The 14,679-nt window shown below is 42.9% G+C and overlaps 2 protein-coding genes across 2 annotated transcripts; one reads left to right on the top strand and one right to left on the bottom strand.

Annotated features, from left to right (window-relative positions):
• Nucleotides 1-378: 378 nt before the first annotated feature.
• LOC138196581 (terminal nucleotidyltransferase 5D-like) lies at nucleotides 379-8,921 on the bottom strand. Its single transcript, XM_069146755.1, has 2 exons — nucleotides 8,394-8,921; nucleotides 379-5,291 (listed from the first exon to the last, which is right to left on the bottom strand). Exon 2 carries the CDS (start codon nucleotides 5,280-5,282, stop codon nucleotides 2,979-2,981), a length of 2,304 nt encoding a protein of 767 aa, XP_069002856.1. The 5' UTR covers nucleotides 5,283-5,291; nucleotides 8,394-8,921; the 3' UTR covers nucleotides 379-2,978.
• Nucleotides 8,922-9,140: 219 nt separating this feature from the next.
• On the top strand, nucleotides 9,141-14,091 carry chmp1b (charged multivesicular body protein 1B). Its single transcript, XM_069146756.1, has 8 exons — nucleotides 9,141-9,346; nucleotides 10,599-10,696; nucleotides 10,787-10,933; nucleotides 11,042-11,110; nucleotides 11,211-11,318; nucleotides 11,397-11,440; nucleotides 11,663-11,735; nucleotides 13,346-14,091. The coding sequence occupies exons 1-8, from the start codon at nucleotides 9,331-9,333 to the stop codon at nucleotides 13,388-13,390; spliced, it is 600 nt and encodes a 199-aa protein (XP_069002857.1). The 5' UTR covers nucleotides 9,141-9,330; the 3' UTR covers nucleotides 13,391-14,091.
• Nucleotides 14,092-14,679: the final 588 nt, after the last annotated feature.

Raw genomic sequence — 14,679 nt, 5'->3', positions numbered from 1 at the left:
GTCTCAGGATTGTTTCTCTAAATAATGTAACAATCTCATAAATATGTGCTGTAACAGAGATGAGACTAAGGGTGCGTCACCCTTAGAACAGGAAGTAGTGACATTCACTGTGTACTGAGCATTAGGATGGGTGAACAGGTCAACCAAGCGTGCCGGCTGTGCAGTGGATGAAGCTGGAAAAGTGCAAATGATTTAGACAACAGCAGGCTGCTACTATTTTGTGTACGTTGCATGCCAAGTGTTGCCATGGCACCAAAATCACCTCCATTTGATGAGGATGCAATCGAGTAAAACTTGAAGTTGCCCAAAGTAGTAGCCCTGAAGATGTCCCAGTGTCACTCAGACCACCAAAGCAAGACTCCACACAAAGAGCGGCTGTGTTATATTTTATTATCACACAACAATGTGAGCAACTACACATCATATTGGAGCTTCTCTACTGGCATAACAGTTCCTTAACAATACACAACAAACCCAGAGTCTTACAATAGATACGACCACTTTAAAGTTACACGGGGCACGACTGCACACACTATTTTAGATGTCTTCAATATGTAGTTGGAGAATCACAAGCAGTTAAAACACCTTCATTACTCGACAACATCTAAGTGCATTTAAATTGTGCTTCAGTTTCAGACTTAGTGTAACATATGCCCACATATCCTAACCTGTGCTTACATTGTCTGTTTAAAAAAAAAAATAATATTTTATACATGTACTTTGCATACACAATGAACAAACACGGGGACAGAGTGCAAGAACTGCCGGCTGCACTATAGACAGCTTAAATAATTGAAATGTGCAGTAACACTTTTGCACACAGTAACAGGCATAATCCCGACAGAACGTGCGGTCACTTCGTCCACGACAACAAACAACTGTCACCACGTAGTACACTGAGAGTCTGTGAGAAGAACAGGAGTTCGACATGCTCTCTGCATTTTCAGCTGTTCACTTCAAGAGATTTGTCAAATCAAAAAACGAGAAAGCTAAAGCAGATCCTGGTGACGATTCTCAGACGAGGAAGAGGTGAATTTATTTGATATAATGCAGGTAAATTTATTGACGTATGGGCACGGATCCAAGTTCATAATGCACTGTGATAAAAATGATTACAATACAAAAGCACAACTCAACATCTGCATAACATCTGTCACTGGTTGGGATCACAGGTTCAGTGTAATTGTCTAAGGGTCTGTAGGAAAGTTAATTAGGTGAGGAGAGAGGTCAGAAAAGATGGGGGTGGTGCAGTTTTATTCTCTTTTTGTTAAAATACAACATTAAACATGTTTTCTCGATTCGTGTTTTAGTATGAATTATGAGGTGCCACATGTTTTTCTGCCTGAATTTGAACAGTTTTGGTTATTCGACAGGAAATAATAGTGCTCAGTTGGAGAAAAGCACTATTGACTATTCACATGATTGTTGTTGTTTTTAGCAACATTTGGATCACAATCGGTTAACAGTTGGATGGGTTGTTTGCTTAAGTTGCTCGTACACCTTTGATCAACTTTCCAATTCAATTCAATTCAATACAACTCAGTTTTATTAAATTGTATTTATATAGCGTCAAATCCCAACACAAGTCATCCCAGGGCACTTAACGCAGGATGGTCGAGATCTTGTAATTTTATGGAGAGAAACCCAAAAATTCAACAATTTCCACATTAAGAACAGTTTGAAGGACAAAGTCCCTTTTAACAGGAAGAACCCTCCAACAGAATCAGACTCAGAGGTGGGCGTCCATCTGCCTCGCTGGGTGTGAGGACACAGAACAGAACAGGCTGGATTCAGACAACACAATATTTTTGTCTGATAAGATGGTTACTGTGTCCCGATTATGGAGTCATAAACTGTTGACGTGACTTGGCCGAAGCACATGGTACACAACACATTAGTCCACCACAACCTGCACAATGTAAGAGGGAGAAAATAAAACTGTCGGTCCGTTGGTGAGTCGCACAAAGAGGACCGTATGATTTGTCTGTCCTTTAGCTTTCAGTCTTTCATTTCACCATGTTGTGTGTGGAAAAGCTCTTTACTTCAGCTGTGACACAACTGGAGAGAGAGAGAGAGAGGGTGATTCACATATTTTAGTTCGATATCATGTAGTCTGAACTCGGCTTTAAAGTGTTCATCTCTTAGTAACCGATAAGATGTTTTTTTCCCCAAAAAAAACTTTAACTATGATTGTATGTTTTCAGGACCTTTAATGTAAAAAGTCTTGTTTTATTTCCATCTAATAAAGCCCCTCTCACCAGCCTTATCATTTTCCCACAGTCCCTGATGGCACTGAACCTTGGAGCTCTCTGAAATGAGGTGTTTACATTCACAAAAACAACACTTACGATATCATGGAAATACCACAAGAGATTTTGTCTAATGTATACCCTCAGTAAATGTTGTTCTATTTCTATACAGTGAATACACAGGACTAGCCACATGTTGAATTTTACTCTACAGAGACTCACGAAACAGCTAAATGGGGCTTTAACCCCTCAGAAATGTTAAGGATTCATCATGACTCAAACTTTACCCAGAATAAGGTATTTGTTGCCAGCAGGTGTTTCATAGATTATGTTTTATATGATAGAGAAGTTTATCGCCTTGTCATAGAGAGTTATCACATTACAACATTCTCCTCAACAGGGCAGGGTGATCAGGACAGAGCCCTGCCAAAACCCAGCTGAAACAGCCATAAACCAAGTCCCTCAGCGTCAATAAAATCCTCTCGACAAGCTCTCTGAAAAGTGGACTCCCGGCGTTTCTTTCCTCTTCAAAAGTGTACATCTTGAAAGGGTCACGTGCTTTGCCTCCAGACCCCCTTTTAGTTCGGACCTTTCATCGTCTTTCAAGACATTAAACAACACTGCGCCCGTGGTTGCCTGTTGTCGCTAAAACTTCCATTTGTGCCTCTGCGTTGCAGAGCACCATGCTGAAAGCAGCCCGCATGCCTCCCTGTGGGCACGTCACCGTAGCTACACCAGGCCCGTGTGCATGTGGACGTGTAGCGGGTACGGGTGGTAGACGAGGGGGGGCTGGGCCTGAGTGATGAAGTAGCTGTTGTAAATGGGCTCCGTCATGTACGGCGCCGGCTGATAGAAGCAGGTGACGTTGGCCGTGTTGGGGATGGCGTTCTGCTCGCCCAGCACCCTCAGAGCCAGGACTGTGATCATGTTGAGCGTCTGTCTCCTCTCGTGTCCCATCAAACACACCGTGCTTTCGTCGATCACACGCCGCAGGGTCATCAGATAGTCGTACTTGCTCGTCTCCTCGTTGCCGATGAAATGGCACTGCAAGTAGGCCTCGATCTTCCGCTGCTGCTCGCTCACGTCGGGGAAGTCGATGAAGAAGCGGGAGCACATGTATCGCTCCAAGGACTTGATCTCGATCTCGCTGGCTGGCCTGAAGTTCCTCACCAGCAGGTCGCTGTATTTTAGCAGGCCCCCTCCTCGGATCTCCTCCGGGTTGCGGGTGGCGATGAGGCGGTGGCGAAGGTGGTCCATCGCCTGCTCGAAGTCTCCGTACATGCACTCGGCTTCGACGGCGATGGTGGGCTCCCCAGCGGCCCCGACCGAAGGGCTTGACCCGTATATGTTCGGGACAGCGTCTGCCAGCCCGGGTTTTTGATCATCCGCCTGAACCTGTGAGGCTCCGCTGGCTACACATGCGTGGCTTTGAGTCTCTGAATCAGGAGGCTTCTTTGAGTGTTTTGGCTTCACAGTTTGTTCAACAGTTTCACTAGAGCCAGTCCCTTCCTGAAGTGTACTGCCTGGACTGCATGTGGGAACTGTGAGGACGTCTGTTCCCTCACAGTTCTCTGCCTTGGAGTCATGAACTGGAGGACTGTCCATCAAAGGCGGTTTTGGCTGCAGTGGTTTGGGTATTTCTATGGGTGGAAACAGCTGTGTTGTAAGGTCCGACAATTCAGTCAGTAAAGACCATTTTTCAGGCTTGCTGATCAACTTCCGTGACATTTTCCTTTGTAACTTTGGTGAGGGGCAGTAGTCCAGCACAATGTCCTGTGATGTGCTGCAGGTCTTTTTAGCTGGAGGAGGAAAAGAGAACTCAAGGTGATGTGAATCTTGTAGGTTTGGGATATTTTCAATCCTGCTGATTACCATGTCTACTTTGAACGGAGGAATTTCCTCACTGTGGCCTATTTCCAGTGAAGACTTTTCAGTTTGCTCTGTGGACACGGGCTTGGAAACTTGTGGCTCGCACAGTTCTTCATTACTCTGTAGCTCTGAACATGCATGTGTCAGGAGAGGATCCCTGACATCTGTGAATAAAGCTTTAGGAGATGTAGCTGAAGGAAAATCATCATGAAACCGTCCTTTCTCTTCTCTATTTTCTTCACCCAGCTCAAACACGATGTCCTCCTCTGAATGAACATCTTCGATGCCGTCTGCCTCCGCTTCCTCCTGCTGCAGGTTTAGTTTCTCAGGTTCCAACACCTGCTGCGTCTCTTGCTTTCCATCTACAAGCTCAGCCTTGTCCTGTGGCAGCTCTTTGTCAAGCACAGAAACGGTTTCATCCTGGCACGGACTTTTTGCGCTGGTTGTCATTGCGGACTCTTTTTCACCATCCTCTTCAACATCCCGAGGAATGCTCGATTGCTCTTGTTTTTTGTTTTCATCCTCTTTCTCTCTTTTAGACAGACTCCCAGCATTCAGCGCCAACTTTCCTCCTTGTTTCCTTTCAGTCTCCCAGTAGGACTCCAGCATACGATCTAGTATTATCTGGAAGGAGTCCACGCTGAACTCAAACTGCCTTCGAAGGGAACTGACGAATCTGAGCCCAACAGTTTTAGCTCTGTTGTTCGAAAGCGAGATGAGGCTCCATCTGTCATGCTCGTTGAAAACTTTCACCATCTTTTGCACGTAGGCTTCCTTCATTGTCAGACAGGTGATCTTCCGTCTGTTGACCCCGCAAGGGAGGAGGTCTCGAAGGCTGCCCAGCACCACCTCCTTAATCACCTGAAAGTCCTCCTGCCTGGGCAGCTCCACTCCAAAAATGATGTCTAAATCTCTGTAGCCCACACCGTTGTCTCTCACCAGGACGTGGCTGGCCGTCGCTCCGTTAAGACGTATGTCTTTAACCTGGATGTCTCTTTCGACCAGCCGATCCTTCACCACACGGATGATGTCTTTCGCTCTCACCTGCAGTGTAGGAAAATTTCCTCGGCCGTGGATGGGGATGACCTCAGTCAGGACTTTGTCGAGAGCCTGAACTTGCTCAAAGGTCAAGTTGTGGAACCTCTTCTCTGTTTGGAGCTCCATCGTCCTTACCTGTGAAATAAAAGATCTGAAGTTGCATCACATTGTGGCTAATGTCTCATAATGGCAAATGAAAAGTTAGAAAACATAAAGCACTAGTCTTGTCCTTTTGTCCTCTGTGTCAGTAGCATATAGATGTAGTACCATGTCCACATCCTCATCTCCGTATCGGTATCTTTACTTAAATGTTTAGGCCAGAGCAGCCCAATTTGGGGGCCCCAGGCCAAGTTTGGCCTGCACCCTCTTTGTTTTGGCCGACCACGGCATTTGACAAGCTCATGCTTATTCCCCTTATTCTCTAAATACCGTAAAATAATAATCATAATGATGACAAACTGTAAATTTAGTTTTACTAAGGAGTACATAATGAGTTTAACGGACAAGTACATCATTGTGCTGTTATGGTTCCCTATTAAATTATATTGGCCTACGTCTAAGCTACGAAGAATGATGATATTCTCTCTCTCTTCTGCTAAGGTTCATGTGCAGTCGCTGCATCGACGTCACTGATTTAGGGCTGCCAGTCAGGATGAGAGATCGAGGCAGTGCCACACTGACAAGAGAAAATTAGAAAGATGACTAAAGATTAAAGAGTATTGTTTAAATTATTCTGAAATTGTATTTTAGATTTATAATGTTAGTTTCCTGTATCACATTTTAATAAAATGCAACTTCACATAACATTAACATTTATTTCTGGCTCCTGGCTCTTCATCCAGATAAATTTGTGTCCCTTCATTGGAGAGAATTTGGACACCTCGGGTCTCCACCTTCGTAGACTTGGCATCTTCCCTTTTGTTTTCCTTTCCTCCGGGCGAGCCTCAAATGCCCAAATGCAATCAAACATATACAAATAAGTGAGTTGAAGGCTTTTGCCAGAGATGTTTTCATCCTCATTCCTCTCTGTTTGAATACTTGCTAATTGTTTATTTGCTACATTTTGAAATTCAGCCAGTCAACACGCAGCGTAATGGCCAGCTCTGAGGACTGAGGATGTCTCTGTGGTTACCTGGCTGCCACTAGATGGCAACAAAATTATAACCTGTGGCAAAGTCAACTGAATGGCAAAGGAGGAGATTAAACCACTGGTAATGCACAGAAACAAATTCACACTTATTATGTTTACTGTAACAAATGTAATGTTATTATGTTGACCTTCTGTTTGCACTTGAACGAGGTAATTCAACCAGTTCATCTGCAAATAAAAATGTATTCTCACACTTATTTCTCAAACAGATCCAAACTGAATATACTGAAGATCAGAGGCGACCGATGACTGGTTGAGCTGTGAAATAAGAACATAATACCTCCTTCCCACAACCCATTGTGAGTTTTGAAAGGGACTTTTTTTTTCTGACGTGGGTAAAGTACATTCCAGCAGCATTATGAACTGCTCCTCACGTCATTTTACTTGTTTTTCTCCCATGATCACGTGTCCATCTGCTGTTCACAGGTGACTCACCTGTCTGTCATTCACCAGCCGACCGATGCAGGGACAACCTGGTTAGTAGACGAGACAAGCTGGACTCATCTATTTATGTTGCACCTGTATATCTGCCTCTGAGGAAGGAGTATACTGAATCTAATTTCGACCATGCCAAACAGGGCGTATACATTGCTGTGATTATACACCAGACTGCATAATTTTGCTTATAATCGGCATTTGGTTAATATCCCTATTTCTGGACTGCTGATGTCATTGTATTTGCATGAATTTTGCAAAACGCTTACAAATAAGAGGGAAATAATGTACGTCATCATTATTGTGCACTGACTCATTCAGTACAGAGGCAAATGTCCGATTTTTAGCCTGTTACCAGCAGAGCTTAAGCTTGTACATATAGTGTAAATGGAGAAATTTACATTAATACAGTTTTGTTGTTGTGCTGCTACTCTGTGCTGCTTTTTTCCTGCTGCTCCATGATACTACCAGCAAATATGCTGTCCAAATTCATTCAAAATCAAAGCAGTTGTTTATGAAATATAGTCTTTGAGCTACAGTGAATATGTAAAATTCCCTAAAGCCTGAAAATGTGAAGAGGCACCAACTTTCACCATCTGTTTTGTGCCTTGTAAATGTCAGAATAATCTTTATCATATTTTGCTCTGGCACAATTTTTTTTTTTAAATAATTATTTTCCTTCATTTTAGCATTTTTAGTTCTTGTTTGGATAAAGACAACAGAAAACATATTATTGCATTAAATATAATAAATGAAAATGGAACTATCGAGACAAAAACAGCATCAAAATACTTTTAAATATATGTTTTAGGTCTGTTTAAAAAATATCAAACCGTGTTGATTTTTGTCTATTTTTTTTTTAAAGTGGCCTGGGCCTGTTAAACAGCTCCTGCTCATCTGTTGAGTGCGCATTAAGTGACCAGCCCTGTGCATCATCAGTTTGTGTTTGACCGTCATCAGGTGCAAAAATGCAGTCAGTCAGCGGCAGCCTGCAAACTCGGGGCACAGGGACAGTGTGGCCCCACAGCAGCCTCTAGTGAATCTCAGGGGTTACATCAGCTCGGTCCTGCAGCAGGACCGCTCTTCTGCCACTTGGCTTCTTTATAGATAAAGACTATATGAGTCATACAGCCACTGAATGAAGCATCAGTCGTAGGCTCTCCTGGATTCTCTCCCTGTGCGCAAAAAAAAAAAAAACGACACGAAATGCACCACTTGCAGTGGCACCGGCTCTGAAACTCATAAAATATTTAACCAGCAAGCCTGGTGAGTGGATTGTGGCATTTTACTGACTGTATTGTGGAGCCATACGGACGGTCGTGATCCGGAGATACACATGCTGGTGGTGCCACTTTTATTCTTGAATGCTTCAATACAGTCATTGCATGTGGTTTTCTCAACTCAAAATGTTGGTAATTAGTTCCAGTGCCACCATCGGAGCCTGTTTATACTGACTGCAACACGCGGATGCAGCTCATAAGTTGACAGCCAGTCGGAGTGAAATGAGCATGCAGGCCAATATTTTTGGTTGAAACTGAACAATATGTTGAGGGAAGGAGGGGGGAAAAAAATAAAATAACAGAACCTTTTAATTTTTGCCAGTATGAGATATAATAATAGAGCAGAAAAAACAAAATTTTAAAAAAACTCACCTGGTTTGTGGCGGAATGGCAGAGGAAAGTAAAGCCAGAGCAGAGACAAGAGAAAAGCAAAGAAAAAGAAAAAGCAGTCAGGTATCCAACAGGTTTATCCGACACCCCCCCAACCTTTTTTTTTTTTTTTTTTTTTTTGTAAAGATTTGATGCTGAAGTTAAAACACGGACAGTTTTCGTCTCAGCGCAGGAGCACTGTTTCCATGGCAATCAGGCGTCACGACATTTACGGTAAATCACGACGCCCGGGTGTCTCTCTCTCTCTGAACTAACGAAGTGACAGCCGCTCAAGTTTCAAACCAAACAGCGCGTCTCGGCGGCGCCGCGGGCGCGTCTGAAAGCAGTTTGGTAAAAAAAAAAAAAAAAAAAAAAGTTTGACTTCTATTGGCGGAAGCACGGCGGTAGTGTGTCAGGCTCTCGGGTCCCGGCGTGCCACCGCACTGCCGAGCTGTTGCGGGGTGAACATCACATCAGACGGGAGTGAGTCATCCTCCTCTCTCCACACCGTAAATCTAATCATTAATCAACCCGCTCTCGCCGCCCACCGCCCCGCCGCTGCAACGCCGCACGCACTTTTACCAGACCGTATTCACTCAGCGACCGCATTCGCGTCCTAATTCAAACATTTAAAATCTCTTTAATTTTAGCGGCTATTTTTTTTATTTATTTATTTATTTATTTATTTTTTATTTTCATTCACATTTTAGGAGGAGGAGGAGGAGGAGGAGCTCCCTCGTGACGTTTGACTGGAATACCGTCACCACGTGACAATGACGTCGCTCATATTTTGGTAAGACATCAGGAAGTGCGGAAGAAGACGAAGACCGAAACCTCGAAAAGGCTGAAGTTTGTACCGACACGTATTCTTGTATTTCACGATTTTTAAAAAAAAATTTTTTTCATCTGTAAGGATTTGTAGTTGTTCAGGCGTCTCCAAATGCCTGCCATGGAAAGTATCCTTTTTTTTTTTTTTAAACGGTGGCGACAGAAGAGACTGGTGGTGTAACGTCAACACAGGAGCTAGAGGAGAAAAACACAACACGATACTCTCTGACGGGGCTGGAGGGGGGAGATTTATGTGTGACAGACGTCTGAAACGTCGCTAAATATGTCAAATATCGACCAAAGTACGACCTTTACTAAATGTCCTGACTATTTACACGTCGCTTCAGGCGTCGGAAACCGCGACAGGACCAGGCTGAAGGCCTTGAAAGCTTCCTTTCGCTAATAGCTGGAAACACAGCACCTGAACCGTGAAGTCAGGGTGTGAGGCAATACCTCTAATATTAAAGTAAAGACACGGTAAACACGTTTTTATTTTTTTTATTTATTTATTTATTTTTTTTTTAACTCCAGAGCTACGTTGGTGTTTCGGGAGCGAAATAAACAAAGGCTAATTAAAAGGAAACTCCCAAAATAGCTTGTTATTACATAACGTGTGCTTATATCGGCGTGGCTATTAAGTTCAGACTAACAGTCGTGGTAAATAACAAATGCCAGCTATTTCAATTGTCACCCACATCCAGACTGATACTGGAATTTTTAGGCCAATAATGAAATTAGTGTGTGTGTGTTTATAAAATTTCATGATGGCACATTGTCCCATATTCATTTCTTTGTGTTATAAACAATCGTCTCAATACTTGCGTATATTTAGTAAACAGGATATTTGACTGCTTTGACTGAAGTTATTTATTTAAATGTGAGCGGTGCTACTCCAAAATATTCTACCCCCGATATGGATTCACACACCTCAAGTTAGAGTAGAAAACTGATACCAGTGCTGTATTTTTTTTTTTTTACTACATTTAAAATCTTTATGCCTCATTATGGAACTCTGGAAAATCATTTTCGTGCAAGGCCAGGGACTGCTATGGTACTCGTTAGTGGACTGACACAATGAGCTTGAAAGCAGCGACATTGACTTTTATTGCGATGTTGACTGCATCCCTGAAAGTTTGTCTGCTAGTATTGTACGCGCCACTGAAGTACGGTGAAAGGCGTGAATGCAATTTCATATAAATAAATTAGTATTTAATCAAGTTATCAGGATTTGAGTTGAGGCAACTAAGTGACAATAAAGGTCAGGAGTCCCTGCTGCTGTAAATTCCTCCTGCAACTTTCACAGTTTTTAAAGTTACCCACAGTAACCAAAGTGGTCAAGTTTGGTTTTGTTTCTATTTAGTCCTTAACTTAACATCCCAGAACATCTCTTCAATTTAAAGTTTGTCGCCAAAGATCTCCAAAGAAATTCTAAGAAATGCGACAAAGAGGAGAAAATCGAGAAGGCCAAAGTGAAGAAGGTAAGCAGCTCTTCTTCTGAAGCCAGTCGTCAAGATAAGACCGCTGCTGAAGATGTGACTGAATCACGTTTACTCTCGTGTCACCTCCAGGCCATCCAGAAGGGCAACACTGAAGTGGCGAGGATCCACGCAGAGAACGCCATCAGACAGAAGAACCAGTCAGTGAACTTCCTGAGGATGAGCGCTCGGGTCGATGCAGTGGCAGCGAGGGTCCAAACGGCGGTCACGATGAACCAGGTGCAGAACGTACTGCTGTAGAGGCCTAGAAAATCCGTCAAGAGGCTGAAGTTCAGCTTTTCATACTTTTTAGAAAAACATTTTAGTGATGAGGTTTGTTTTTCTCAGGTCACAAAATCTATGGCTGGAGTGGTGAAAGGAATGGACGCCACTCTGAAGAGTATGAACCTGGAAAAGGTGCGGCGCCTTCCATGTCAAACAGGGATATCTTTGAAACTAAAAACAATGTCATTAACCGATAAAACAATGCGTCAATCCTTTTTGGTTTTTTTTCCAGATCTCAGCTCTCATGGACAAATTTGAGCACCAGTTTGAAACTCTGGACGTTCAGACAGCCCAGATGGAGGACACCATGAGCAGCACAACAACTCTCACAACACCACAGGTGCTTTGTTCTCTCTGTTGTCTGACAGCAGCTTTGAAAGACTTTGAGTGTAACCCTGACATGCAACGTGTGTTTCAGAATCAAGTGGAGTCGTTGATGCATGAAATGGCCGATGAAGCAGGGTAACCTTTTTTTTTTTTTTGGTCTCAACATTCTTTGTTAAATAAGTTAAATCACATATAGCAGTACATCATTTGTACCAATACAGTTATATCGGCACAGACTCTGTAGCATGTGTTGGTATCATAGATATTTAAGAGCCAATCAAATTGTGTTTTTGACAGATATTTCCTTTTCATTTGATTGTTAAATGTCTTAATTGTTGTTGTGCGCTTCATGTGTAGGTTGGACCTGAACATGGAGCTGCCTCAAGGACAGACAGGATCAGTGGGAACCAGCGTGGCCTCTGCAGAACAGGTACACTTGCCTTTAATCACATTTTTGTTACGACTACACGGACCTGATTGCTTGTAAATATATATAAATGTGAAGCATTTACATGCTTCACATTTAAATGCATTGAATGAAAAAGACATCAGAAATGTGATAACGGCAAAAGAAATCAGGCAAAGACTGTCAATGTGTGAATAGCACATACTCTGCTCAAAAAAATAAAGGGAGCACTTAAACAACACGTCCGAGATCTCAATGAATGAAATATTCCAGTTGAAAATCTTCATTCATTACATAGTGGAATGTGTTGAGAACAAAATAACATAAGAATGATCAATGGAAATCAAAATCATTATCCCATGGAGGTCTGGATTCAGAATCATACTCAAAATAAAAGTAGAAAAATCAGATCACAGGCTGATCCAACTTCTGTGGAAATTCCTCAAGTCAAGTCAAAATGAGTCTCAGTAGTGTGTGTGGCCTCCACGTGCCTGTATCACTCCCTACAACGCCTGGGCATGCTCCTGATGAGACCACGGATGTTCTCCTGAGGGATCTCCTCCCAGACCTGGATCAAAGCATCAGTCAACTCCTGGACAGTCTGTGGTGGACGTGGTGTCGGTGGATGAAACGAGACACGATGTCCCAGATGTGCTGGATTGGATTCAGGTCTGGGGAACGGGCAGGCCGGTCCATAGCATCGATGCCTTCATCATGCAGGAACTGCTGACACACTCCAGCCACATGAGGCCGAGCATTGTCACGCATCAGAAGGAACCCAGGGCTCACTGCACCAGCATAGGGTCTTACAATGGGTCTGAGGATCTCATCCCGGGACCTAATGGCAGTCAGGGTACCTCTGGCTAGCACATGGAGGGCTGTGCGGCCCTCCAAAGAAATGCCTCCCCAGACCATCGCTGACCCACCGCCAAACCGAGACGGCGTCTCCAGACTCCGTCACATGTGCTCAGTGTGAACCTGCTCTCATCCGTGAAGAGCGCAGGGCGCCAATGGAGAAGCTGCCAATCTTGGTGCCTGCTGGAGGTCATTTTGTAGGGCTCTGGCAGTGCTCCTCCTGTCCCTCCTTGCACAAAGGAGCAGATAGCAGTCCTGCTGCTGGGTTGTTGTCCTCCTATGGCCCCCTCCACGTCTCCTGGTGTCTCCTCCGTGCTCTTGACACTGTGCGGACAGACACAGCAAACCTTCTTGCCACAGCATGCATTGATGTGTCATCCTGGATGAGCTGCACTACCTGAGCAGCTTCTGTGGGTTGTAGACACCGCCTCATGCTACCTCTAGTGGTGAGGGCACTGGCAAAATGCAAAAGTGACCAAAAATCAGCCAGAAAGGATGAGGACAGAGAAATGGTCTGTGGTCACCACCTGCAGAACCGTTCCTTTATAGTGGTTGTCTTGATAATTGCCTCATTTCCACCTGTTGTCTGCTCCATTTGCACAACAGCAGGTGAAATTGGTTCACAATCAGTGTTGCTTCCTCACTGGACAGGTCGATTTCCCAGAAGTGTGATTGACTTGGAGTTACGTTGTGTTGTTTAAGTGTTCCCTTTATTTTTTTGAGCAGTGTATAATCTCTCATCTTCCTCACTGATGTCTCTCTGTCTCTCTCTCCCAAAGGATGAACTGTCTCAACGGCTCGCCAAACTCCGAGATCAAATGTAAAGACTGACTGCAGGCGACTTGCACGCCCGAGCACTACCTGATAAATACACTCTTTTTATTTACATCATATCTTTTCTCCTTTGTACATCTGGTGTGTTTCTGTCAAGGATCTACTGTACCATTGGTTTGTTTTTTTTCTCCCACAGTTGTTGGTTCTGTGCTTAAAATAACATCAAAGTCAATACAATTATTCCTCGGGCACCTTTTTTGGTGTTAACAGAAACTAACAGATTGTTGATTATGGAAAACGTGTGCTTCTTAAACATGTATATTTAACAATAGAGATCTAATTCAGCCTTATTGTTAAACATGTCTATTTAAGAACTATATAAATTAAAATACTGAGCAGAGCGTGGCAGTTATTACCCTGTATTTAAAGGCTAATTTCATATACTTGTGGTGAATAAGCTTAAGGTTTTGGACAATAGAATTGCATTTTTTTGTTCATATCTGCCTGATTGCAGACAGCATATATGCATTTTTTTCTTCCTGTTACCAGTGTGAAAGACCTCCCCCCTTTTATTGGTCAATTCTTCTGTTGATTTATTTTATTTTATTTGTGATCAATATGTTAAGAAGATCCAGGATGATTAGCCTGTGTGTTTGTCTGGTCATCTTCGGTATCTTCGTTGATCATTTGGGAAAGGGTTAGTTTGGAGAGTAAACAGAAAGTAAACAATAAAATTTTATAATACTTGTAAGTCTTTTCCTTTTTTATTGAACTAATTAATCAGTTGTAGGTAATCACAGATATTCCATCTGTAGGGAAAAGCCCATTTTGAAAGTGAATTCCACAGCATCACACGCTGTACATCCTCGACTGTTTGATATCAGAGATTGCATTGTGGTTTTACGTTGATGTATTGACACTTAGAGCCGTCGGGGGACGAACGGGAGACGAAGGGTCTCATCTGTCAACATTATGAACGTACCGACATCTATAGAAAATACAAACCACTTGCACTTTGATGCAACTGAATAATACACAGAACAATAATTTAAATATGTATATTATAATCACATAAATCCCATTGTGTGCATGAAGTGTATCTACCTGCCTTAGTTTAAGATTTCTAAGTGTAGATTTTTTTTCTTCTTGCCAGTGAAGTCTCATTTGCTTCTCAACCCAAAGAAGACAAGTGGTCCAAATTAGCTACCCTATCTGTTGTCACCCTTGACAATTATTATTCCCTTAAACATTTTTAATATTCTGCTGTATTGCATGCAGAAGAAATCCAACAATGTGGCCTCTAAAACGTCAGTGCATTCATGTAAAATTACATTTTATT

This window comes from Embiotoca jacksoni, unplaced genomic scaffold (assembly GCF_022577435.1).
Source record: "Embiotoca jacksoni isolate LCO1_2020_lvr unplaced genomic scaffold, fEmbJac1.0.p SCAF_13, whole genome shotgun sequence".
NCBI classification, from domain to species: Eukaryota; Metazoa; Chordata; class Actinopteri; family Embiotocidae; genus Embiotoca; species Embiotoca jacksoni.
The sequence above is the reverse complement of the archived record's forward strand: the minus strand, read 5'-3'. Positions and strand labels throughout refer to the sequence as shown.

Excerpts from the sequence above, each read along its gene's own strand:
- LOC138196581 (XM_069146755.1), bottom strand. The coding sequence starts at position 5,282 with ATGGAGCTCCAAACAGAGAAGAGGTTCCACAACTTGACCTTTGAGCAA.
- chmp1b (XM_069146756.1), top strand. Across the intron at positions 10,934-11,041 it reads CGGCGGTCACGATGAACCAG|GTCACAAAATCTATGGCTGG; the intron begins GTGCAGAACGTA and ends TGTTTTTCTCAG. Across the intron at positions 11,441-11,662 it reads GAAATGGCCGATGAAGCAGG|GTTGGACCTGAACATGGAGC; the intron begins GTAACCTTTTTT and ends CTTCATGTGTAG.